This window comes from Alligator sinensis, unplaced genomic scaffold (genome assembly GCF_000455745.1).
Source record: "Alligator sinensis unplaced genomic scaffold, ASM45574v1 scaffold701_1, whole genome shotgun sequence".
Lineage (NCBI taxonomy): Eukaryota > Metazoa > Chordata > Crocodylia > Alligatoridae > Alligator > Alligator sinensis.
Genome location: NW_005841915.1, coordinates 1,228,609 through 1,256,126, shown reverse-complemented (window position 1 = coordinate 1,256,126; position 27,518 = coordinate 1,228,609). Strand labels below are relative to the sequence as shown.

Genomic DNA, 27,518 nt, shown 5'->3' with positions numbered 1-27,518 from the left:
GAGGTTGGGCAGGGAAAGGAAAATCCAGTACAGTGCTCAGATACTGGATTTATTTTTGCCAGTTAGCAAACAAAACAAAAACAAGGTAAACTTATCCCATCTATTTCATGTCTAAATTCAGCACATATGTCATGAAGTCCCATGAGCCAAAAATACGAACCCCACCATGCCATTATTATAGAACAAGCTTCCAGCATGCTACCATGTTACATAAGAAAGAGGCACTGTGTAGCACAAGCTCCTCCCTACATTTCTGTGATTAGCATCTCAATTCTCATTTGCCATACCTGCACCACTCCTACTGACCCATTCCTCTGTTATTCCCAGGAAATCCATGCCATTGATGAACTGAATGTTGGCTTTATCCAACAGGCGATTCTCCATTCTTGGCTAAGGAAAGTTCACTTTCACAAGTGACTTGAAAAGCACTTGAATCTATGTTTCCAGAGGCAAATGAAAGGCAAATGTGCTAATCTAGCAGCCATATATTAGACAAGTGAACTGCAATTGTTTGAGTTTCCATCCATAGACACTGGCCTTGCTACAAAGGCCCACTGATATCAAAGAGTTAAGTGTGGTAAATAAACTGCATTGGCTAGATTCCCATGAACATTATTTTCATTTTCATGTTGCTTTTATCAAGGCATCCTAAATACAAATGAGATGCATACATTTTGCAAGACATTATTAAGCATCTTGCGAAGCTTGAGGGGCATGAACACAGATGAAAGCAGTTAGCAGCTGGTGCTGTGTTAGTCATTGGCACCTACCTGTTGACACCTTCCCTGGAGAAGTAGACAGTGTATGTCTGAACAGTCCCTTTAGTTTCTGCAGGTGGACGCCAGCTGAGACGGACAAATCGGCTGGAGACCAAAACAGGGACCACATCTCGGGGAGCAGAGGGGAGGACACTGGAACTTGGGATAGCTGAAGGGGAAGGAGAGGAGTCAGTCAGAGAGGTTGGTGGTAAAAGGGTATCAGGGCTGACTGGAAGTATTGTAGTAGGCACAACTAAGGTATTAGAGAACAAAAGGCCAAGATGAAATGGAATAGGTGTGAATAAAAGGAAGGGGGAAAAAAAGAGAAATAAAGAAAACTAACAGTAAAACCACACTTTAAATACAATATCCTTAACATGCAATAATCTATTAAGTTCAACAGCAACACACATTGGTTTCAGAAACACATAGCTGAGAGGCTACTGCCCTATTAATATTCTGGGCTTCTCTCATACATATGATCACAGAAAATGGCATGAGCCATATTACATACTCACACATTAGTAAACTCTTCTTTTCTATGCCCAAGACAACATGGGTATTTACTTACTTATAAACAAATCATTTTTGACTATACAAGAACCTATGTGCTACAGTTGCCACCCTGATTGGGCTGGGAAAGGGAGAAACTAAGGAGAATGATCAAAAATGGAAAGAAAACACAAACTCAGACCTGAATTAATATTAATATTGATGCATATGAACACCTGTTGGTTGTATGTATATGCATGTTTGCATGCACACTTTAAAAAAAAATCATTAAGTTGACCAGAGACAAAAATGGTGATGTCAAGCTGTAGATTTTATAAAAGTAGCTTTTTATCAAACGTTTGTGTGTGTATAAGTGTCCACTCGTGTTTGAGAAGGTGGCCAACTACAATTAGTAAACACAAGTTGGCCCTGTACTTACAGTATCAACTATATTCTTTAGCTTGAATATTTGCACTCCAGATGGAGCATTCATGATCACCTTTCCTCTTTTGCAGTCCAATATGAAGACCTAATCTCACAGACCACTCGTTGTTACCATGGTCACAGCTTCCTTATCTGTTGTCATGGAGAAACACAGACATTTGTAGAGGCTTTTTCTAATATTCAGCATACTATTTTAATACAGTTTCTAGGCTTATTTTTAGCTTGGTTGGCTAACAAGGCTGGGGTCTATAGAGATTGATTTTCTTTAATTATTATTTTGGGAAAGGGGCTGGGGGAGATGGCAAGGTTGGACTTTTGGTGAGAAATCTCCTTCTATTGGCTGTGTATCTATTTCTGGGGATTTACTGCTGGTTTTCTTTTTGTTGTGTTATTTTAAAGAATACCAAATGCACCCAGAACAATGGATAGGCCCTTTATGTATGTTTTCATAAATGACATTAAATAATTAGTCAATTTGCTTACCACACTGTACTACAGAACAAGAAGACCACAGGCCTGATGTAAACTGCCAAACTATAGTGCAAATCATGCAAAAACAGAATACTGGCTACTGATATTGCACTTAAAAAGACCTGGCAACTGCGCAGCAGTATTAGTCCCAAAGCAACAAAACCTAGGGCTGTCAGCTAACCTTGATTTGTTTGGTGTATACCATGAATATGGTTATAGGCATTAATTTGCTCTGAGCTCACAATGTATGGCCTGTGTTATCACCAAGGCATATGAAAGACGGTTCAACATGTTGATATAAATGCAAAATTATGTAATTTACATCACATCGTAAATCGGAAATTATTTCCTTGTCCTCTCTAAATTGCTGAACCTTTCCAAAAAGGTCCATAATACAGCCATGTCACTGGCCATACACTGATTAGCACAAATATTCCTTTTAATTAGCTCTGCTATTCAGTAGGATGATGCCCAGTAAAAAGTAACAAATGCTTGAGGAAAAATTATGGTCAATGAGAGAATTGAGAAAGACAGAATTGTTCTAGAGCAGTGGTGTAATAGAAAAGGCCATTTGTACATGCCACAAAATTGGCCTTTAAAGCAGCCCTTTTGCACCACTTCAGTGGTGCAGTTGTTTGCACGTGTTGGCGGTATAATGCGCTTTTATGGTGCGGCTGTTTGAACGTGTCAGCAGCGTAATGCCTGTTAAATGACTCTGGGGTGCATTAAATGACTTTGGAACACAGCAAAATAAGACATCTCTGAGGTGGTTTAGTTTGCCGCAGTGGGAAGCACCGGGCCCCGTGTAACTCAGGGGCTGTGCAGGCACCCTGTGCAGCCACGCTCTACTGAAGGGGGAAAAAAACAATAAAAAGCGGCAAGCCTGATTTTTTTTTTCTTTCCAGAGCCTGACTGCCTGAGCTGTGCAGGGGTCTGGTACTTCCCCCTGCAGCTGCAGTCCCCTCCAGGACTGTTTGGGCCGGGTGCCACCGTTGCTGCGAAGGGAAGCACCAGGCCCCCCACCTCCCCAGCTCAGGGACTGCTCGGCCCACCGGCAGTTCACCCTCTCCTCCTCGCCACCAGAGACGCAGGTAAGAATTGGGCCTGACCCTTGTGTACACACCATGGGGTGTTATTTTGCCCTGTATTGAAGCTGTGTTTGTGAGGACCCACTGCTTAAATTTAGGGAGAATTAAACCAAAGTAAATCCCTGTGACATGTACAAATGCCCAAAGACATTAGATCATAGTCTTGACAATTCCAGCTCTATATCTAGGGCTTAGTATTTTTACTAGTACTAGTTTGAGTACTATTAGTATTGCCTAGGGTCCTTAGGTATGGACCAGAAGCCACTGAGCTAAGTGCTGTCCAAACACAAGCCAAGAAGCCAATTCCTTGTTTGCTTACATTGCTGTAACTCTATTCCATGTAATGGAAATGCGTGACTAAGTAAAGAACATGTTTGGGTTTCTGCTCTAGCCTTTACATCAGCTACTGATTTTAAGTCCATAAGCCATATCTTCTAATGAATCCTGGATGGCATGGGAGTATTATTAAAGCACCAAGAATCTTCCTAACTCTTTATTTCAGTGTTAAGAAATGAGTTTATTAAGTAGATAAAAAGTTGCTAAGATCAACCCAAAGTTTGTACCACCTTAGTGATAGCGGTAAAAAGGAAAATAGCAGGATTGGGAGCCACCTGATCCAGCCTAGTGAATATCAATTTTCCTCTGCTTTTCAGAAAACACTATAGTGCTTCAAATATGACATTTTGTGTGAATGCCAAAAAAATCTTTATAGTCGCTACAAGCTATGAATAGCAAACAAACAGTTATACTTGCAATACAATAAAAAAGACAAACAAACTCAAATTGTTTCAATATGTAATATACTAAATCATTGAACGTTTCCTATGATACTGGAGCATTTTGACACTGGTTAGACAGTGGGAGTTTGACAAGGGATGATCTTTTTCAGTGGTTTCTATTAACCCTTGATAGAATGGAGCTTTCTCTACTATCTTGGAACGTATAGTAATCATTTACCCTGAATAAGTCAGTAGATGTTATCATTCTGATTAAGGCCATGAAAAGGCATTGCATTTTTTGCTGGGGAAAATGCCTTTTTACTGGCACAATATGCTAATATGTAGGAGTCAGGACTTTTTGTGTGGAAGAAAACCAGCTCTTCCATAAAAGAAAACAAAAAGTGTTTTCAAGTGTTGAAAAAGCAACTTCTCCAGAGAGAGAAGTTTTCTAGTACCACCTGTATTCTTCTCTTCTGGTTTCTAGAACCCCATCTATTCCTCCGTCCTCCACTCTCCCTCCCCTGCAGGTTCATCCATAGGGGGAGGACAGGGGCAAGGGCAGGGAAAAGTTGCTCGCTCCTCACTTCAGCCTCAGGCAGTCAAGGACTACTTCTCTCCTGTAGTTATCTCTCAGGCTGATCCCCACATGGCATCAGCTGGAGAAGGCCTGTCTGCCATGGGAGCAGTGCTTGGCTTTGAGGTGGATTTGTTGTACTCCAGTTGGTGGGGGAGGGTGGGGCAAGAAGGGGCAGAGGTGCCTTCATGCTCCTAGATGTTTTTGCCATATTTTACAGCACTGACAATTTCCTGGACATTTTTTGAAATGTGGGTATCAGTAGTGAGCTCTGGGACCCTTTGAAAATGTTGTCTATTTGGGCAAAATTTTCTCTGATCCACTGTGTAGATCTGTGACTAGCCTAGAAATCTCTACTGTATTTTCTGCTCTACTGCCAAACCCAATATTCATCAGTTCTTTCTGAAAAACAAGTTTCGACTCTTATGAATAAACAGAGTAGCTCAAAGAAGAAGCCTTGTTACCCAAATGCCTTTTATAACTGCTGTTCTAGTCCCTCTGGATAGAGGGTAGTCTAAGCTAGATATGGGAATGCTCCTTTCTTGCAAAATCAGGAGGCAAAAAAAGAAAATATTACCATGGCTGGCTTTATTACACTACTCAACTGAATTGATCTGCCACAGCATAAGCACCACATTTTTAACAGTTTTTAAACATACACCCACATACAGCAGACACATACTGGGGGTGAGGAACATTGATTTGATTATACAGTAGCATATGTCCACCTTTTAAGTAGTGTTATTAAAGACTGGAAAGAGCTGACATGTTGTATACAGGCAGAGATGATAAATGAACACAGAGAGGATGTATTTCTCTCCCCAGGGGGACACACTATTAAAAGGAGATATAAAAGCATACTATTGCTGTGGGATAGTAGAGTTAGGTAGCCCCAGTTAATTCACTAGCCTTGCATTGTGAGAGACCTGGGTGCAAATCCTATTAAACTGATAAGTGAAATAAGTCTGAGGATGGGGGCTGAGGTCGTGGGGGAGCTAAGGTGCATGGTTGATAGCCTAAGTCACAAGTTTGAGGCGACAGCAGAAGCACCAAGGGGGTGCTCATAATTAGAAAGTTCCTCCTAATCTCCAACAGAAACTTTTTCTGTTGAAGCTTGACACCACTGCTCCTAGTCCTGTCTTCTATGACCACAGAAAAAAAGTCCATCTCCATCCTTTCTACAATCACCCTTCACGTATTTGAAGACTGTTATCAAATCTCCCCTCAGTCCAGGTTTCTACAGGCTAAATAAACCTAGTTCATTAAGTCTTTCCTTGTAAGTCTTGCTTCCCAGGTCTCTAAGGAACCTTTCTGTTACTCTGCCCTATGCTCTTTTCAAATGGTCCACATCCTTCCTGAATTGTAGGGCCCAAAACTGGACACAGTACTTCAGATGAATCCCCACCAGTGTGGAATACAGGGGAAGAATCACTTCCCTTGATTTGCAAGGGACACTCCTGTTAATATAACCCAGTATGTTTGAGGGTTTTTTTTTGCAGAATAAGCACACTGTTGGTTCATATTCAGCTTACTGTTGATGAGAACAATTGTTAGTCAATTGTTAGGACAACTATCCTGCTTAAGTTGTTATAGTTGAGTGTGTAAGGTCTTAATACTGTGCATGCACAGTAGCCGGTTCAGTTAAGATTATTCTAGCAAGAGTGAGCTCTTGCCCTTTGCTGACATACGTGACCTAGTTTTGCTGGGGAGCATGCATAGTGGCTAGTATCCACCTGTTGAGTGCTAAGAGCAAGGTGTGGGGCTGTGTGCAATAGCATGGCAATGTGTGCACAGGCATTTTATTGGACAGGACATTGTCCAAGTGAGTGTTTGTTACAAAGTATGATGATGGGAATTGTTGCAGACTGCATGAGGTAAGTGAGAAGTTGATTGGACAATATATGATCCGAGGATGAGCTTGATACAAAACTTTATGATGAACAGGCTGGAGTGCAAAGTGATTGGATGAGTAAGATGGAGTGATTTGCGGATATAAGAGTCTGAGTTTAGCTTGTGTGTTGGAGTAGGAGAGGGTTTCTGTTCCAGAGTCTGATTCGGGAGGTGTACTGATTCTGTTGCTGTCACGGGTGGTACTGAGGTGAGCTCTTAGAGAACTGAACTTGGACGGAGTTTTTCTCTAATCAAGCCCTTGGTGGTTCTCTGCATGATGTAGAGCCGCAGGAATTATAGCTTGTGGTAAAGTGTCATAACTTATAATATATTACATCTAATAATATACTTACATTTGATTTAATATATCCCTGTGTGCATGTTTATTTTGTGCCCTTTTACACAAACTCTCACATAAAGCTCGGCGGTTATCCACCCTAAGCTTTAACTCTTAGGTTACCTGGCTAATCCTTATGGCCCTTGACCACTCCTTGTGCCTCAATATTTTAATTAGTTGCTGGCCCACACCAATATAAATTCATCTGTGGACTCTAGTTAAAATATTGATGGCTAACACTGTAACACCCAGGTCTTTCTCTACTAAAAACTTTCCTTCCTGGCCCCATATGGGAAACAGGAAAGTCCATAAGCCTGGGAAATACCCATAGGAGAACAAAGGCATCACTATGCCTAGATCATCCCTGACCATTGCCTTCCAACCTCTTGAATACTTCCAATGGGAACAATTCTACAATTTCCAGAGGTGTCTATTCCACTGCCTCTGTTTTAACAGTGAAGAAGTTTTCCCTGACATCCAATCTAAAACCTTTGCTGCAACCTTATTGCTCTGTGTCCAACTCTCTGCAACAAGAGAGAAAGGGTATTTTCCCTCTTCTAACAAAAGAAACTTTCTTATATTCCCCACTCCCCCACCCAATATGTTTTCAGTTTTATACCTGAAAGTCCAAGAGGTATCCAGATATCAAGATAATGCCTAGTTAACACTTAAAACAAGCAATGGGCCAAATCTTTTCAAAATTATGCCCACCAGATAAATAAATATGATAAATTATTAAATAATTGTTAAATAACATGGGTGTATAATTTATATTTTTCCATTTTAGAGCACATTTCATAAATATATCAAAGGCATGATCCTTGTTTTGCTGTTGCTGCTGAGTCCTACATTCTTCCTACATTTACAACTATATCTGCAACAACTATGTCACCTTTTAAATTTCTTCCTTTCTCCTCTCATCTGAAAATGCTGTCTTTTGACTTTTTTTTCTCATTTCCTTCTCCCTGAATGTCTCCCAATTCCTATTTGTCTAGCTATCATTTCCTCCTCAATAAAACCCTTCCTAAAATCGAGCCCATTCATTGTCATTCAGAAATGAAACCAATCGGAGGGTGAATAATATATCTACAAATAGAAGAAAAGGCTAACTAAAAATAAAATGCTTTCCCCTTCTTCCTCATCCTAAATTTATATCAACATTTTAAAGTAATTGAAATGTTCCAGCCAGTTTCAAAATCTATTTTGGACCTTTGTCTATATAATCTTGTTCCTCTAACCAATTCATGAAGTCCACAAAACTCTCTTGAGCTCATCTGGTAATACATTTAAGTTGGTAATACATTTTTTATTACATTTCTAATCAGTCACAAGTAATGGGCATTTTTCAACAACAACAACAACAACAACAAATGTTGCAAATAATACTCCTTGTTTAAACTTTTCCAATGTACAGTCAAGTGTACCTCAAGGACATTTTCTCTCTATCCTTCTAATGCCAGCTTCTCGCTGTCCATTTCCATAACCTGTGTCTGTAAAAGTCTGATGGTCTTGCCATCTGGAACAGCCTTGGCTTCTTCTACACTCCATTTATTTTCAAAATCTCATCTGAAAACACCTCACTACCTTTTTTTTGTTTATGCCGCTTATTTTCCTTCTCTCTGCCGAAATATATCATTTAATTCTGGGAAACAGGATGAGATGTAGATCGTATGAAAGATGCTAGGCAGGACAAAGTTGTAGTGCATTCATGTCTCCCTATGCCATCTATCACGCTCTCTCTTATACTCAGAATCTCTGCATCTATCTTTGGATTAAAGCTCTCCCAATTTTGGAATGAAGTCGGGTCAGTAGGGCTATAATGTGAATTCATTACTAAGCTGACAATCTGGCTGATTTCATTTTTTTTAATGTCTCGGAGTGGGGAAATAGACAGTAAATTTGTAAAGCATAAAAGAGCTCATTGGCTTAAGAACAGTGCTTGTACTTAAAACCCATTAAGTAGGCAAACGAAAGGAATAACTAGCAGCAATGATTAATTAAGTTAATAAAAACTCATTATGTACTCATAAATCACAGATATGCATCAATTACCATCTCATTTACTGTCATTTTAAGTGTAAAGATGTTAAGTCTTTGAGTTTTTGAGTTGTGCTATTAAAATAAATAATAAATAACAAAACCTAACACTTGTGTTGTGAAAGAATGTTAACATCTGAAAAAATATGTTACTTGCTAGTGACAAGAAACAGCACATAATTACACATGTTAAAATTGCTTGTTAGATTAAAAAAAACTATAAAAGGAAGGATAGATTTAAATTCAGTAGAATATAAGAGGAAATAAATAAGCATTAGGTACAATGTATTAAATTTAATTAGTATTTCAATGCAATTAATATTAAATTCAATATTTACTCTGGATTAAAGACAACAAACATGAAAAATACTTCCACTAAAAAAGCCCCCAGCTCGTCACATGCAGTTCTGACAGTAGGCACTAACAGCAAACCTGATTAAAAAAAAGGCTCATAGCTTTGATTTTCAAGGTTGGGCAATGATTCTGGGTGTCCACTGTTGGCACAGTAAGGGAACTAGATTTTCTGCCATTCCTCCATACCCACTTGCTGAATATTAGGTTATAGAAGCATAGAGAAGGGACCTCCAGAGGTCATCTAGTCCAACCCCCTCCCTGAGGCAGGTTAATCACTGTCCAAACCATCCCCATACCATCATTTTTTTCATTTATAGCCTCTCTCTCCAGCCCTCCACCAATAACCCTTCTAATACAAACCTTTAACTGAATCTATGTCAGCTCTGGGGACTCTAGTCAGCTCCTTGATTTATACCACCTACCATGTATGCCACCAAAGGACCTTCCCAGCTAAATCACTTTCTCCAAACTGAACTAAGCTTGCATTAAATTCACAAGTTTCTCAAGGCAAAGTCAGCATCCTAACTAAAACTGATCCCCTCTAACTGAAGATCCCTTTAATGCATTTCAAATTGGGCAACCACAGATATGAAGTTCCCCAAATCACTCGGCCCATTAAGAAACCTTATTTCTTTTTATTTAAAAAGAAAAAGAAAGAAAAAACAAGAAACACAAACTATTTTTCAATGGAAAACTGCCTTGTCAACTAAAGGATCTTTTTTTCCCTTCCCGCCCCAAAATACCTCCTTCTTATGGACAATTTTGGGATTTTTTTCTAAATATTTCTGCTGAAAATAGAATGGGTTTTGCCAAAATGAGGCTTGCAGTCCCATGTGTGAGCTGTAGTTTGTGCCTTGTGTCCTTATTCTCTACAATAAACTACCATTTTTTGACTGATTCCCCTCTCTTTAGGTTACAATGACCAGTGTTTTAGTTTGTTTTTTAAAAATAGTCATCGTATCACTATTAACAATTGTGTTAATAGAAAGTGTTATTTGTAGATTGCAACAATACTTAAAATTTGCATTGGAGAATATTGTAAGAATTCACATTCATGGCCAGGTGTTCAGCTGCTGTAAATCAACATGACTCTATTGACAGCTAAGTAATAAGAATGGGAACATACACAGGATCATGTATGGCTTTAGAGCTTTTTACAAATGTAATGTGTCACTACACCCTGTGAGACAAAATATGATTTATTATCCTCATTTTTCAGGTGGGTAAACCAACACACAAAGAGGTTAAGGAACTTGGCCAAGATTCTGCTAGATCTCTGTGCAAGATGCTGACTTCCATTACAGTATCGTTAGTGGTGGATTTTCATTTTATCAAGATGTAACCTCAATGAAATAAAATCTATCTAGATTACAAATTGCAACATCTTCATGTTAGAATTGGTCCAGATTAGGAACATCTGTTGCAGCCTTTTCATGCTCCTAACATCCTTTCATTAGATCAAGCTAAAGGTTTGAAATTTGTATTTTTTGTCAGAAAGGATGTTTGTTACAACATCTTGAATAAAAAATTTGTTCATCATTGTTTCATCATTTCTACTGCTGGCATCCATGCATTCTAACGTGTTCAGACTAACACAGTTTATTACCCATATGTACACTAACATCTCCAGCATCCCGATGCAGAAAAGTGATATTTCAGAGAGAACTGAATGGAATTTTTCAGCAAAAAAAAAATCCTCCCCCATGAAAAATACAGGCACTGCAACACTGAAATGTTTCATGGATTCTTTGGTTTTAGTAAATTTCTCATGTTAAAAAAAAAAAATCTGCATGTTTCATTTCAACCTTTTTTTTTTTTCAATTTGAGATGAATCCGTTTCAAAATGCCTTCCACTTTTACTGAAAAAAATACTAAAATAATTAAAATATTTTTTTCAGTAATGGAAATCTTTTAAGCTTTTCAGCTCATGAACATTTTGAAAGAAAAATTCTCACCACCCCCTCTGTAGATTACTTAAATTGGAGCTGTCCAAAGTTCTGAAGTATGAAAATCTGAGATCACTTCTGAGGTCTCAATGTTAAAAAGAAACACTTCTAATTAATGAGTGTTAGTTCCAGGGGCAGCTTCAAAACACATGAATATTGCCCACTCCTGCTCAAAAAAGTCAATATTTCATCAGGAGATTTTTTTTTCTCCCCAAGTATTTGTTTTCACAGGATTCCTATTTATTTTAATGTGTGCTGTGTTATTGGACTCAGAAGTTTAGGGGACAGCATACATTTTTGGTCTCATCATTAAACAACTTTACACTTTAACATGCTGTAGATAAATTTTAGATTTGTTTTTAACTAGAAAGAAGACCCTCAGAAAGATACAAATAATGTAGGAGTTCAGACTAGATTGGATGGGGTACTAGAAGCTCCTTAGTTAGGTTCAACTTGAATACAGCTCATTTATGTACATACAAATCTATTTATCTTCAGCAGAATTTGGCATTTCTATTTGAAAGGAGAACGTTTCATGCAGCTTATAAACTGTATGCTTTTAGTGTGCCAACGGTCTTCACATTTTTACAGGTACCCAATGTATAAGCTCAACCCCTTCCCTATTCAAGCATGAATCATATGTGGGTGAGACCATGTATGTGTGCATGCATATAAAGCTAATATGATCCCATGCAGCAGGATTTAGGCTCCTAAACTGAGCCCATGCACATCAACATATGCTTAAAAAATTTAATCCAGGATGAAGTGGATCCTAATTTCTTGGGTAAAAGATTTGCTCCAATTGCCACAAAAAACTTCATCCACTGTGGCTTTTCTTACATAGCTATTCATTATTCCTCAGTTCCATAATGAGGTCCTTAGAATCAAGCCGTGCAGTGCTAATTTTTATTGTGTCTCATGTGTGACATTAGGAGCCTTGTTGTAAATTATTTATGTGCACGTGTGCTAATAATCCCTGACATATCGCAAAATGAAAAGATGGAAGAACTCATTCCTGATTCAGCACGTCTCAACATGCAACCCAAAGCCCTTTTTAAAAAAATGATGTTTTTAAATTTTTGTGTCTGATGGAAAAAAATTATGGAGACTGAGAGATTTTTGAGCAAATAATCATAGTAACTGGATCAGAAGCTAAAGATGCACTTTTCTTTCCCTTTCTCTCCTGTTTTGTTAAATACAAACAACAGAGATGCATATATAGAATAATAGTTCAATTGCTGAGTTGTGATAGTGGGGAGGAAGGAAGCTAATCTGTTAAGTGGCTGTGCTCCAAAACTGGTAAACAGGGACACCTCCACCAAACCCCCACCAAAAAACAACAACCACCCCCCTCCCCCCCAAAACCCAGTATATTCTGCCTACTTTTTGCTCAGTGCACATCTATGTAGGCTCCCAGAGAGGGAAAGATTGCCAGGAAGGTTGTTCTGAAGAGACACCAGGTTTTCCCTCTGGAGTTGGGGAGGGAGAACAGCCCATTTGTTTGCTCTTGTTGCTGTGCAATGCCTTGAAAAGGTAGCCTTAAGGGAGCTAGTGGAACTGAGCTAGAAATCAGACTAATGGAGGCCTTCTGCTGGGTGTGCAGAATAGCAATAGAGACCTCTGCCAGGGGAAACCTGAATAATGGGTGAGGATAGACCGTTCTTAATCTCACATTTTACTTGTGGGTTTGCTGCTGTTGGGGAAGGTGCATTTCATTTACACTGGTCCCGCTTTAGTGACGTGTACAAGGCTTGATAACTTTGGCTTGTCTTGGGAAGAGGCAGATTCTGTCCAGTGATGGTTTCAGTACTAGATGCTACAGTATAGTTAATGTGTATAAACAGCATTTACTGTCATCTTACTTGGGGCTGCTTGAGTCATCCCTGTTTAAGGAAGCTCTTTATGTTACAATGCCACCTGTTAGGTCTACAATGTGTCCTTTGTGCATCCCAGGAAAGATGACTCTGAGCAGGCCCCATCCAGTCACTTGTGTTCACCAAAACTGGAAATGCAGGGGCAAAGTCAAAATGCAATTACTGGTATGCAGCGATTTCAGTTTTGGAAGACAATGCAGCTACATCAGACTGAGTAGTCAGCAGACGGGGCAGTGAACTGCCAGGAATATTATACATGGCAGCATTCGAACTCCAGAGGGCAAGCATATCCTTCCTTCAGCCCACCCCTGCAACTCCCATTGAAATTAGCACAAGATGGAGGGAGAAGCCAGAGCTTCTGTACAGGCTTCAGAGGCCGTTCATTGTACTTTTGGTCTATCTCTTCAGCACAGCTATTCTGCTTTATACAGGTTCCTATGCTGTGCTTATCTCTGGAGCTTCTGCACATTTTCCCACAGTGCACTGAGCAATGTGACTGCCACCTATCTTTCACATGTCTGTATCCTCCTCCTGTCCCCTGGAGGAGCAGCATGGCCAGTTTCAATAGGACTTTGTGTATATTTTCTTTATAAATAGGCCTTTTATTCCTATTTATGAAACAGCAGCAAGGACTAAGATGCATGCCTGGAAGGTGATGAAGTGATGTCCTCAGATCCAGACAGGGTTTATTCCATTACCACAAGCTGATCCCATGCAAAAGCTTTATATTTATTGTGGAGATCCAGTGTACCAAAGGAACATACTTGGAGCCAAGGAGCGACTGCCCTGGCCCCATGGAGGATTGTGTAACAGTCCATGGACCATGTGATTTATCTATGAAGACATGATCAACTTGCTCAAGGAGCCACTCATAAAGATGCACTCTGCACAAAGATCCCAATCCAACATTCTGGGTTGACTGACTATGGGGGTGACGAGCCCCTTCAGTGCTCACAGCTGAGGGGCCTTTACCTTCTCACTGCAGGAAGTTTTACAGGGATGAAAGGGAACATGGTAGACAAAGGCAGAAGTAAGGAATCAAGAGCAGATACATGGTTTGGAGATAGGATATGTACAGCACTTCAGTTTTGGAAAATGTGACTTAAATGTGAGTTAAAGAGATGAAGTCTACAGAAGAATTGTAGTGAAGTGGAGGAAGATAATGTGAGCAGAACGCGCAACCTGGGAGAAAAGACAAGAATGACCAAAAAAGAGAACTTTACAATGATCAATGGACGAGTACCTCAGGAAAGTGTTTTGAGACCTTGAGAAATACAGTTTCTGGGGTCTATGGCTTTAGCAGTCTCTATTATGAAGAAAGGGTAGGTTGTGAAAATTTCCAAGAACAAGTAATGACTAGATGTGGCAGGAGACTAGGCAAGGAGAGAAGGGAAGGAACAGACAACTTTGGGGATGTGGGAGACAGCAAAAGAGTCAAGTTGTCAACAGAGGTGAAGAAGATGAGCAGAAGAGAGATTAGGCAGAAGCATATGAATCTTCCCTGAGGCAGCTTTTGGGGATCCTGCATTGCCAGCATGGATGAGATGTAGCTGGCATGCTGGATTCATGCATCATACCTGAACATATTTGTCAAAGGTTTCTCTCTACCTATGTGACTACAATATAATATAATCTAGGACTGTCCAATTTCTGAAAGGCCAGGAGCCACAGGCTCCACACCACACAGGCTGCATGCTGCATGGTGGGTGCACCCTACGTGTCATGTCACGTCATGTGGAGCCCTCCTCCTCCACCAGTCCACTCAGCCGAGCTGCTCAGGGTCCCTCGGTCCCCCTGAGCCATGGGCTCCCATGTCCCATGACTGGGGGCAGGGGCAGGCAGGAGGAGAAGGAGGGGGAGCCCAAAGACTGCCTACGACAGGAGCTAGAGCAATGGTGGAAGCAGCACCTGGACTGAGGATGAGGGCCAAATAAAGCCTACAGGCTGCCAGTTGGAAAGCCCCAGTATAGTCAATGAAACACTAAGTGTGCACATCTCCAACAACCACACACATAGGAGGAACATTCTCTGAATCTGATTTAGAAAGTCTAGGAATGTAATGTAACAATACATGACCCTGTAAATTCCAATTAACCCAGGGTGGTTATGGCTGCTGGTTATTTGGAAAGTCGAAATAAAATGTTTTTAGCAAATGTTCAAATTAAGGAACATTCTATTCCATGAAATACAGAGACTAATTTGTTGCTGTACATGTGGAACAATAAGTTGCATCATCAAAGCAACTAAGAGATAATCCATACAATTTATTTACAGCCATGATAGGACACAAGTAGCAGGGGCAATGGAAGGTTTTTTACTATTTAGGACCGTGAGGAGAGATAGGGACAATGTTATTTGCTTGATTGTAATAAAGTTCCTTATTCGGTGTTAAAAGAAAATGATTTTTTTTAAGATTGTTTGCTATCATCATGTAATAGCAATTGCTACAAAATGGGGGTAGCATTAACTTCATAGCTCAGATGACACATATCATAATCAATTAATCAACAAGAGAAATGGTGGGGGTGAATAGGTTTGTTGATTGCCAGGATTTCAATCACTCACAACTGTTCCCTGGGGAAATGCTGGTCAGTTAATCTAGTTGACCATCTCTGATGCATTGAACAATAGCTACCTCTCACTGTAAGAACGGAAATAAACTAAAGCTTTGTAAAGTGGCCAAGGGACCTTAAAAGAAATGTTATAGCCAGGTACCAATAACATTAAGCAGAATACAACAGTGTTGGAATTTGTGCAGGCTAACTAGTAACTACACAAGTGAGTGATTGTGAGTATTTATGATTTCCATTAATGTAATCCAGCAGCACTCTGGGTCTTCACTCCCACATGCAAATGGCATTGTTTGCTACATTTCCTGACAAACAGAATGATTTTATACTTTCTTACTAATCATCACCATCATCATCTTGTCTTTCACTGCGTGTTGTGGGCAACTTAGAAGGAACAGTAATGGTTTTGGTCACTAGGATTTTTCCAAAGAATACTAAATTCAGTGAAAAACGGAGCTTCAGAGGGAAAAGAAAACTTGTTTTAAAACATAGCTGACCAAAAAGGGAACTTTTAGAGGTGTGGAAATATTCATTTTGGTGTTCTCAAAGTGTTTTATTTTAGAAATGAGAAAATAGTTTGTGCCAATATTTTCTGAATGAACCTTTTAGACTTTCTATTATCAAATGGCACCTTTCATTTAGACAGTGACCTAAATGAAAAAAGAAAGAACCTCCCCCTCCACCAAAAAGCTCAAATGTTTAAATGCAAAACAAAAGAATTTGTTTCAGATTGACCTTTTTTTGAGTTAAACCAAAATGTAATCTTTCATTTCTTTTGTTTCCCTGAAGAATCGCTGTTTTGGTTAAATGCAAGGTACCTTTCTATTAATAGCGGCAGCAGCTTCAAGATGATGATGATGTCACTGAACCAAACATGTCATTATTTGCCCAATTCTACCAGGCGCACTGCAGGATCCAGGCTCTGGCTTGTTTGCGGAGGCTGAATATTCTGTCTTGTGTCTAACGCTGATTATCACATAGATTCACACTCTGCTGCTTTGTTACCAATTTACACATATTGGGCACATCTACATGTGCTATTAATATGCCTGAATAAACTCCAGTGCAATTCACACAGGGTTAGCTGCTTCTCAAGCAAAGTGTCTGCGCATGTGCCTGAGACCACAGCAATTTGAGCCAGCCTGGAGCATCCCTGGGCTGGCACAGGCAGCACCAGGTAGTAGAGAGGTGGGCTGGTACACAAAGGGCACCTTTACATGTACTCCAGGGTGGGAGGGGGGTGCTTAAATAAAACAAGATCCACTTTAATTAAAGCAGTACAGCATTCCATGTATTAGCATCCCCACACTTCAAAATGGTGCCAGGGCTGCTTGAACTAAAGCTCATTCAGCAGGCTTTAGTTAAAGCACCCCTGTCGCCATTTAGAAGTATGAAGACATTAATACATGAGATGTGAAGGCTGGCTAGAGTACAGTAATCACCATTAATCGAGTTTGCCGCAATATGCTGTCATTACAGCATGTCAGAGCAGCCCTGCAACACATGTAAAAGCACCCATGGGTGCTACAGTGTAGAGCCAGCCAGCAGGCAGCCCCCCCACACTGTAGCACCCTCGTGCCCTAAGCCAGCCCCAGTTACAGTGTATGTGTGTGTGTTTGAGTGCACGTAATTACTCCGTGGTAGGATAGTACTTGTCCCGGACAGTACCATCCTACAGAGGAGTAAATTAGTTTTCCGTGCCCTAATATGGACGCATGTGTAGATTGCGATGCTTTACTGTGGAGCTAATTAATCAACTCCACGGTAAAGTGCACATGTAGATGCACCCTTTCTGTGATTTATCTACTCAATGTGTACCAAACATCTTTATTTACATCACCTATGAATTTACCTTAGAGTTTTCCAATAGGTTTTATACCAATCTAACTCAGGTTGCAATTTGCTAAATTGGCTCACTACTCTGTAGGGCTGTGTGAAGCTTCGGCCTCTGATTCAATTCAGTGGAGATTCGGCTTGATTCAGTGGCCGAATCTCCAAATCTGAATAGAATCAGGAGACCCTTTAATCTCTCTGAATTGAATCGGAAAGATTTGGAGATTCGGACATAGACACAGCTTTAAATGTTTTTTCTACATACCCCAATGGTGGGGTGGATGGAGCATCCCACAGGAGCACAGGGGGGCTCCCCAGCATGCTCAGCAGCAGACCCGGAATTGGACCAGAACAACTTCTGGTCCACTTCTGGGTCTGCCAGGGAGTATGCGGCGGGGGGGGCCCTGTGTTCCCCCAGCTCAGTGACAGTACTTCTGGTCCACTTCTGGGTTTGCCACCGAGCACACAGCGGGGGAGGGGTAGGAGGGAGGGGGGAGGGCTGCACTGCTGTGGGACGCTCCATCCACTCCAGCATAACAGCATTCATGAACCACGCCTGGTACCTCTAGTTATGTAGAAAAAACATTTAAAGCTGTGTCTATGGCCGAATCTCTTATTCTCCGAATCAGCATCGAATCTTCAGATTCGGATTCAGCCGAATTGAATTGGGAACAGTGATCCAAATCAGCTAATTGAATCTGAATCGAATACAGCCCATTTCACACACCCCTAGTACTCTGCTTCTTGAACTGTTGCTCTACTTGCTGAAGAGGGCATGTTTCCCCAGGGAGAAATTGAAAATATGCTTGTAGTAGATACCAGGAAAACAGTGATGCTCCTGGTAAAATTGTAATGCCTATGTATGGCCCTGGTTGAAATCATTAGTTTTTCTGTTGGTTTCAATAGCACTAAGATTTCATCTCGTATTTTTTGTATTCTGTGGAGCACTGGCTTATACTTAAGCCATTATATCAATAATGCAATGTGTAATATTATTCTAACAGTAACAATAACTATTCGATATTATTACTGTGGCTGCATAAGAGGTTAACAGTCTACCAGCTTTCCACTTAAAACCTGCTGAAACCACTGGAATCTGGGTTATATATAAAAAGCACTATTTTCTGCATAAAATGAAATCTATTCATCTTCCATGCTACTCAGAAAGAAATAATGGTTTTAATTATGACTCATTATTTGCCAGGCTGTCCAAAACTCAGGCAAATTTGCAAAATCTAATATGAAAGCAGGATTAAAATTAAAAACATAACTAAATTACTACAATTAATATCCTTAATATTCTTTTCCTAATTGAAACAGATTTCAGGGAATGTACTTGAGTCCAGGTCCTCAAAAATCAAATCAAAATTACCCTTGACCACCCATGCCCTAATAATGCACACACTGGTTAGAATTCTACACATAGATTTAGGGCACAATTTTCTTAATGTCAGGCCCTCTGCTTTGACATTTGCTTACAGGTTGAGTTGTCACATTAAAAGCCTGTTTTAAAACCTATGTCTTTTATTCAAGGATAAATCCACTTTAGCAGCAAAGTCCAGCATTTAGATACTACTTGGGCCCTCAGAGGTCCATAAAGTCCCTTGTGACTAATCATCAACCATTACTGTTGGTAGTGTCCTAGTTATCTAAGCTTCTGCCAGTGGTCATACACAAAAATCAGTTGAGCCCTAACTCTATAATCTGTTCAGACATTGCAATGCTATGTATTCTGCTTTTCATGGAAAGCATCCATGTAGTTTCCCATGCATTCCTGTTGTTGTGAAGTCATGTCTACGTTCTCGCTGAAGTTCTGCCAGGACTTCCATCTTTTCTCTATCAGTGCAGAGACTGGCAAGAATTCTTGTGAACGATGTCTTTTATTGGACCAACTGCATGGTTGATATAGACATAGGAAAGCCTTCAGGTATTGCAATACCCATTACCAGTGAGGCAGGAAGAAGGGTACCATGATACCTGAAAGATTCTCTGTGTCTATACCAACAATACATTTGGCCCAATAAAAATCCCACCCATAACAATTCTTGTCTCTCACTGTTCCAGACTTTGCTATTTGTGTTGTAGCCCAATGATACTATGGCTGTTGAAATCATCAATAATCACCTGTGTTTTATCATGATTAAGGCTGCGAGGGCTTGCTAAATTAGACCTTTTGCACAGTGTCTTGCACACAGATGTGATAAGATTGATATCTATTTTAGTGTTTCTGTTATCATGTGTTGACAACACATGAAATTACAAAAAAGCTTTCTTGCCACAGCAGGACCACTTAAAAAACTACCAGCAGCTATGCAAATAGAGATGGTATGCTAATGGCTCAACACAATAAAAGAGGGATTGGAAATGAACACTGATATTACTGAACATCTACCTGCAAATTTGGAAACAGGATGGCTAACCTGGAAATGTTTGAATCATCTCCATACAAGAGTCAGCAGGACAAAAGATTTGCAGATTAGATTGTCATTCTAAGCATGCAGACACATGTGAAGGCAAAGAAATGTAGATCACAGAATATCTATGGGTTTGTGCATTCTTGGAAGAAACATGTAAAACTGAAGACTTCACCAGTTACAGATCAGGCAATAAAATGTGTCCAGCATTGGAAAATACATATCATTCTTGAGAAAGGACATAAGAAAAAGAAAATCTGCTCAGACGCTTATATTATGACCCTGACAAGCCCTGACAAGACCTTCAACTTAGGTATTTTCCGAACAGAACACCATCCAGTCATCTTGATAGGAGCACACCTAACACCTCAGGCTTTGCACCAAAGTCATCAGGAATAACAAAAAGCTTATTTTCATTATACCCCAAACCCTAGTAGTTATAGAACACAACACAGGAGGTTGGAGACCTGTTTTCAAATACTTTCCCTCTCTGAATTGGAGCATGGAGTTGAAGTCAGATCTCCCATATCCCAGGGAATGATCCTAACCAGAAGCTAGAGAGTGTTCTGAGATTGGCCTCTCCTGTTGAAGCTGTTATGCAGAAGTAATAAAATATTCAGTAGTTCTGGAACTTGAACATCGACCTTCTATATCACTGCCTGAGCCACCAGGTGATGCAGCCAACCCCTTGCTTCACTTCCTTGAGCTAATAAGTATTTAAACAAAGTGAACAAGGTAGAAGAGCTACAGTTGGAGAGGTGGAGGATGGTTTACTTCAGGATACCCAAGTCTGAGGTTAAGGCATAAATTGAAGGAGACTTGGGTGCTAGCCCTTCATCCAAATTGGGCAGATTATGTCTCCTATCACTCAGGGAAGTCCCCCAAGCTCTGAGCTTCCAGGATGTGATCTCTTTTTCTGATGTTTACTAGGAGGCATATAAATTAGACCCAAGTCCAGGAGAATGGTCCACTGTTGAAAAAACCCAAGTAGAGTTAGATGCCAAATTAATTATGGCTTTGCCCTTCTCCTAAACATATCCCACACTTAGGTTTCTAATTCTCCATGTGCATTTCATGGGGGAAATAGCCAACTTAACTTGTGGCTGATGAATTACAAGGAAGCAGGGTACATAATCCCATTTCTGGATTTAGGCCTCAATGCTTCCCATAAGGGTCTTTGAAGTGAGATAGAGCATGACACCATATGTGTCTGAGAGCATACTTGCTCTAGTTAGATGATATTGATTTAAATGATAAAAGTAGATCTAGAATATTATCTGTATGTATGCCTAGAGGCCATGGCAGTACACATAGTTGACTTTAATCCTCCTGTGCTTCCCTAAAACAAAGCAAGAATACCTCTTTAGCAGAGAGGGGTGTTTTGAAAATAAATTAATTCATGCTGTGAAGGACTCAGATACGACATTAAGAAATTCCAGTGAAAATCCCAGAAGGAAATTAAATCTTCAGAGGAGAGTCTGAACAGTGCAGGAAATAAACAGCACAGAGCCACGCGCTGAACAACGGTGAGAAAACAAAACAATGCAAATTTGCTTATCGAGTTAGCACTGCCTACCCTATGTGCTTAGGGTGAGGCAGGGGCAACAGCACCTCATATACAATTGTTGAGGCAGTAACCAAGCATTAGACATGCTATCTCTTTCCTAAAATCAAATCATATACTGTTTTACGATAACAGAAAGTGATCAACAGGAATTTCATAGATTCATAGATGTTAGGGGCTAGGAGGGATCTTGCAAGATCATCTAGTCCAAGCCCCCTGCCACAGGCAGGAAGTCTGCTGGGGTCAAATGACCCCCGCAAGATAAGCATCCAAACACCATTTGAATGAGTCCAGAGTAGATGCTTGCAGCACCTCTGGGGGGAGTCGCATTGGTGGCTCATGTTCATCTTGTGGTCAATCAAGACCCCCAGGTCTCTTTTGGTCATGGTGCTAGTGAGCGTAGCACTGCCAAGCCTATAATTTATGTTATTATAAAGCCTAGTATGGATTGGTTAATAAATATCCCTCATCTTCTTGATCAAAAAGAAAAGTCTTTGAACTATCTGACCAACTGTGGCCTAGAGCTTGCAAACTTTATTCTCCCTCTCAAACCCTAATCAAACTGTGCTGTGACACCTGCTTCCATGTTTGCAAGATGTGACTCAGCTTGGAAAAGTTTGTTGACTTTCCAGTTTTTAGATGACTCAAGGGTTAATGAAACTCCCAAGCCCCATCACCACAGACCTCTGATCAGAGCCCAGACAGATAGCAAAGCCACACCTAAGGTTTACTTCAAAGGGAAATTCTACCCCTTTTCCTCAGGTATTATTTGCCTGGCTGGTATCTGCTAAACCAATCACCTCACGTTTGGCTAACAGTTCCTCCACTGTTTTTGGAAATGTATTTCCATTGTCAATTTCTATTGCTCACCCCAGCCATCTTCCTGACATCATGACGTCGTGCACGATGATGTCCAATCTGTCCCCAGTTTCCTCTGCTATCCCAGCCTATCAGGGAGAAAATATATAACCTCCATCTCTCCTGGGTTTGTGGGCAAAGTACATCTCTGAGCCTTGAGATGGATTATTAATGCTGCATGCAGAACTGAACCTGCAATGAATCTGCCTTTAATAAACTGTACAGCACCTTGCTACTATGATTATAGGCTGGAACAAACCTATAAATATATTAATCAAATCCCTTACAGTCATTTTCCTTAGAAGGAATTTTTAGCTCCCCAATGCTTCCTGAGGCTGTGACAATTTCACTTTGTCACGCTGCAAAAAGCTGGCTGTATCACCACTGCTCCCAGCAGAAATGAATGTTTATGTGCCACGACACCTTTTTAGATCTCCCGGTAATTGCAAAAACTGCAGGCTGGTTCAATTTTATTGAACATCTGCTGTATTCTGGCCATGCGATTGCTAAGGAAAGAGCAAAGATTAATCAGTGAGTTGCTTTGTAACAATATTAATGATTGCTTTTTATATTGTATATTATATTGTGGTATATTGCATATTGTTTATAAAGTTGTATACTAATAGCAGGGGAGGTTCACACCAAAACATCCAACACTTTAATCAGGACAACCAATCTACCATCCACCGAGGGGACAGGAAAGAGGATAGGTGATCATGTGATTCAGGCAGTAGTCCTGGGATTCAATTGATTCAGCCTCTGATTAAACTTATGCTATATGCAGAGTGTTTATAAAGTTTATAACAGGGTGTTGTGCGAGTTTAAACTTTAATAACTTCGGATGTACACATGATGTACACATTCCCCCAAGCAGCACCTGGGGTGACGAGGAACAATGGCCAGAAGCTGCTGGAGAATAGGTTCAGGTTAGAGATTAGGAGGCACTGTTTCACTGTTAGGGTGGCTAGGATCTGGAACCAACTTCCTAGGGAAGTGGTCCTCGCTCCTACCTTGGGTAAATTAAAAAAGAACTTGGAGGAACACCTGTCTGGGGTCATGTGATCCCAGCATGTGCTCCTGCCAGTGGTGGGGGGTCAGACTAGATGATCTGTTCAGGTCCCTTCTGACCCCAAACTACTATGAAACTATGATAGAAGCAAACTGTAAATGATGATCGAAAGCATAATTCATTAATTTTTAACATGATACAGCTCAAATTTCTAGACTTCAACATACCTGCCATCTTTCATGATACATCGTTCAATCTGACTTTCCAACTCATAGAAAACATCTTCTGGTTGCTGCTGACTGATTTCATGAATTGCATTTGTGATCCTTACCTTATGCAAAGCTTACACTATGCTAAAAAACTTAATGAATTACGCTTTCAATCACTGCTATTCCTGGTGTTCTTAGGCATGCATGGCAAAAGCCACATTCCTATCAAATAATCCAATAAGTAGTTCCCGTAGAGCATGCTGAAGCTGCTGTTTACACAGTGTATGGGGGGTGGAGATTGGTCTCCACATAATATTTCTATTGTTTGGTTCAATCCAGTTAAGCAGAAGAGTCAAGGAAGGGCTCAGGACATAAAAAAGAGATCAGGGGATGAGACTGGAGTAAATAACATGGCAGCAATTGCAAGACAGAAAGATGCCATATCTGCATGTGCAACAGAATACAGAAGTGGAGAATATCAGCAACTGGATCACAGCAATAATGATATGAGCTAACACTCTCTGGTTGTGTCCAGATGAACACAGCTGTTTAGTTTCCCGGGGACAAGTAGCAGCAGTGCACCATTTGCTGCACCTACTTGTCCCCGGGGCACACCTGTGCCATGTGCAATTTGGCGCCTGATAAGTTACCCTGGAGGCAGCAGGGGAGGCTGGGGCCAGCACTGGGATGACACAAGCAGCCTTTCCTGGAGTCCTGGGGGCCTCTTGGGGCTGCAGCATTAGGTGATCCTGCCGGGTGGCTCCAGGTGGCCCAGCTCTGGCTTTTCAGCAGTGCACGCTGACAATGCATGCATTGCTCTGCTTTCCTGCCCCCCATGGATTTTTTTGATCCCTGGATATCCAGGGTCAAAAAAAAAATCTGTGGAAAAAAAGTGGAGCAGCGCATGCATGGGCAGCACTCCCTTGCATCTGACTGTGTGGTATGTGGCGCTGCAGATGTGTTTGCAGCACCACATACCACATGGCTGTGCTCATCTGGACGGACCCTCTGGGTTTAAGTGGTGTCTGCTAAAAATGAGACAACATAAATATTGCTACTAAGCACCACCTTAAATAGGCTCAGGCATGTTTAATGGAAAGGAAAGGTGATGACCAGACAAGAATAAAAAGGAGTTGTGTTTTTTTCTACATCACAGAAATTACTATTTTAATAAAAGCAATGAATCTTTGGCAGAGTAAGTAAAGTCATCAAGGAGCTGGAGGTCTTCCAGGTACCCTGCGTGAGATGGATATTATACATCGAGGTACCTTGAGAACAGTACTTTTAAAAGCAGGAGATTTGCAGTTACTGTGACCTTCAAGACTCTTAAAAATAAACCATCTGATGGCAGAGGTAAACTCCCTCCCCTACAGCTTATGGATTCCTTGAAGAGCTATAATTCAGCAAGAGTGAAGGGTTGTAGTGATCAGAAAATGACTCAGATCTCACTCCCTATGTGGCGGGGCAGTTTCACACCTGCTGCAATAAACTAAAGAATCATTACAATACGTGACAGGTGTAACTAGACTTCTGGGTTTGGGACTCACAACTTCCATTCTCAGTTAAAATAGACCAGAATTCCCCAGACCGCGCTTGCCACATTTCACACAGATCACACGGGCTGTTACTTCAGAGAGCCATGTCCTCATTCCTCCTTGAGCCCGGTGACTTTTGTGCAGAGTATTTGAGAGGTTGTGAATGAGGTTTTTACTTTCTTACAATGTTGGGAGCCCAGGGAGTAGACAATGTCCCCAGTTCCAAGGGAACTTCCAGAGGAAGGAACCTGTCCGCCTGAAATAAAAGAAGCAGGTCCTCCTCTTCTGCTGTAATAAAAATATTTTACTGTTAGGGTGGCTAGGATCTGTCCCTTATAAGGGACAGACAATCTCTTTCTGATGCTTCTTGCCTCCAGAAAATTAGATGGATTGGAAGCAGTAGCATCACTGAAGCTGTCAGATAGGGAGAGGACCCACACTGGATAGTCCAGAGCTAGGCAACTGGGCAGCACTGTTTACATTCAAATTTAATGTATTTACAGTAGTGTACAAACGATGTGGTAGCTGTGATGGTTCAGACATTATGTAAGAGGCAAAAATGATTTCTTAGAATAATATGGTAGTTGGGAGAAAGCTAAACAAGCTTTCAAATGCAAGACATTCTTCCTCAGGTCTCTGATCAAAGGAAGTCGTTCACAGACATCTTCATCATATCCAAGCTACCAGACCAAAGTGCTCCACTGTCACCAAAACCACAAGATGACAGGACATGCCAGAGGCTTGGAGAAAAAAAACAAGAGTTGAAGGGAATAGGTTGGGACTGAGGTTCAGGTTCTTCAAAACCAAACTACTTGAGAATTTGGATCTTCTTCAGGGAATGGCCAGTTGTCAACACCTCTGAGGCAAAGCCGAAAGAGGCCTGATTTGATTAGGTCAGGCAGACAGCACTTGCAACATTTGCTTCTTCTTCCCTGGCATCTGTATTCTTGGCTCCCAATGATTGGGTTCAAGAAAATACAGGCTCAGCTGCCACAAAGAGGTAAATGAGACTGAGAACCTGATCCTGCTAAAATGTGTGCATCTGTTTAACTTCATATGAATTCAACTTACCATCGGAAGTGTCAGGGCCTGAAGTGTGCTAGCAGCCTGTGCTCCTCAAGGCATAAGCTAAAGGCATTGATTGAAGCCTATTTCATGGCATTTACACTTTTCTAAGTTTAGTTAGAGAAATCTAGGGTTGTGAACTTTCAAAATTCACACTATTATTTGCCAAAAAAGGGACTGAAAAAACAGCTAGCCTGAGAATTAGTTCCTTCATGTTGTAATAAACCAAAATCCAACTGGAAGAGCAAGGTACAATACCAAAAAAACAGTTATAATACAAGCCACGTAAAAAAAACTTTACCCCAGCTAGTAGAGTGATAATCAAGTTGGCATCAATATTGATTCAAACAACAGAAGGTTGTGCTATCACAAATAATGCAGTGGCAGAGTGCATATTGTTAGCTGTGTTTGCTACATATTTTCCAAGATAAAAGTTTTCCTAGAATATTGAATTTTACAGACAAGAGAAAGCAAAAGCTAATCTATACTTTAATGAAATTTACTGTGCCCCATTAGAAAAGCAGTTTCTTTTAGACAACAGGAATTCTATAAAACAGATTGCAGAGAGATTACTGGTTTTGTTAACACTATCTACTTCGCCACAGACTTAAAAAGGATGATATGTAATAATGGATATAACTACTATTTTTAAATGTGTTGGATTGTTTCTATCCTTCATCCCTGTCTTTATTCATTCACAACGTCCAAATTTTTTACCTCATCGGTTGCAGTTTTCCAGAGTTGGTATCTACCCAACAGTGATTTTTTTTTTGTTTTGTTTTAGAAGGAAGAGGAGGAGGACAGGGGTATCAGGCTGGAAAGAAATATTTTTTCATATTAAGGGAAAGGATAACTTTAAAAAACTTTTTAATAGCCATATCACTGAAATTGCTAAGGCTACAATACGAAGTTGGAATCTGACCAGGAAATGTCATTAACAACTCACTTAGATCATTTAGAGGAAAATGGTGTTGATTAGATCAAGCCTCAAAGTGCCTGCAAAAAACCAAATACCAAACAAAAAAATCATACTCCATCTATTTGCAGCACACTTGGACCAACAACTGCAATCATAAGATGTAAAAATAAAGGAAGGTCTGGCATACAAATCATATGAAGATGTTTGGGACATAGGGGCCAAGGTGTTCGGTGAATAAAGGGGTTGGAGGAGTGGTTGGGAATGCCATGGGTCCTTCCAGGACAGCTGTCCAAGGGTTTGGACATTCTGGGCCCAATCCTCTGTTAGCTCTGTTGAAGTCAATGAACTGAAGTCACTGAAGCTGTGCTGGTAATAATACCTTTTTTCTTGGAGTACTACAAATTTGAAATGGTACAAGAGTACTGATAGTTCACACTAGGCATTTCTACATATACTATTAATGCAAAGCAATAAACTCTAGTGCACTTTGCATGTACCCAGGACTGCAGCATGCTGAGCTGATGCATTGCAACCCCAGCTGGCCGGGACCTGGGGGGA

The 27,518-nt window shown here is 40.6% G+C and overlaps 1 protein-coding gene across 1 annotated transcript in view; it reads right to left on the bottom strand.

Moving 5' to 3' along the window:
* The window catches only part of DCC (DCC netrin 1 receptor), a 1,018,850-nt gene that overhangs the window by 338,441 nt on the left and 652,891 nt on the right, over window positions 1-27,518 (bottom strand). Inside the window, exon 8 of the mRNA XM_025198166.1 lies at window positions 771-927. Coding sequence (XP_025053951.1) covers window positions 771-927 — 157 coding nt within the window. The remainder of the gene's footprint in view (window positions 1-770; window positions 928-27,518) is intronic.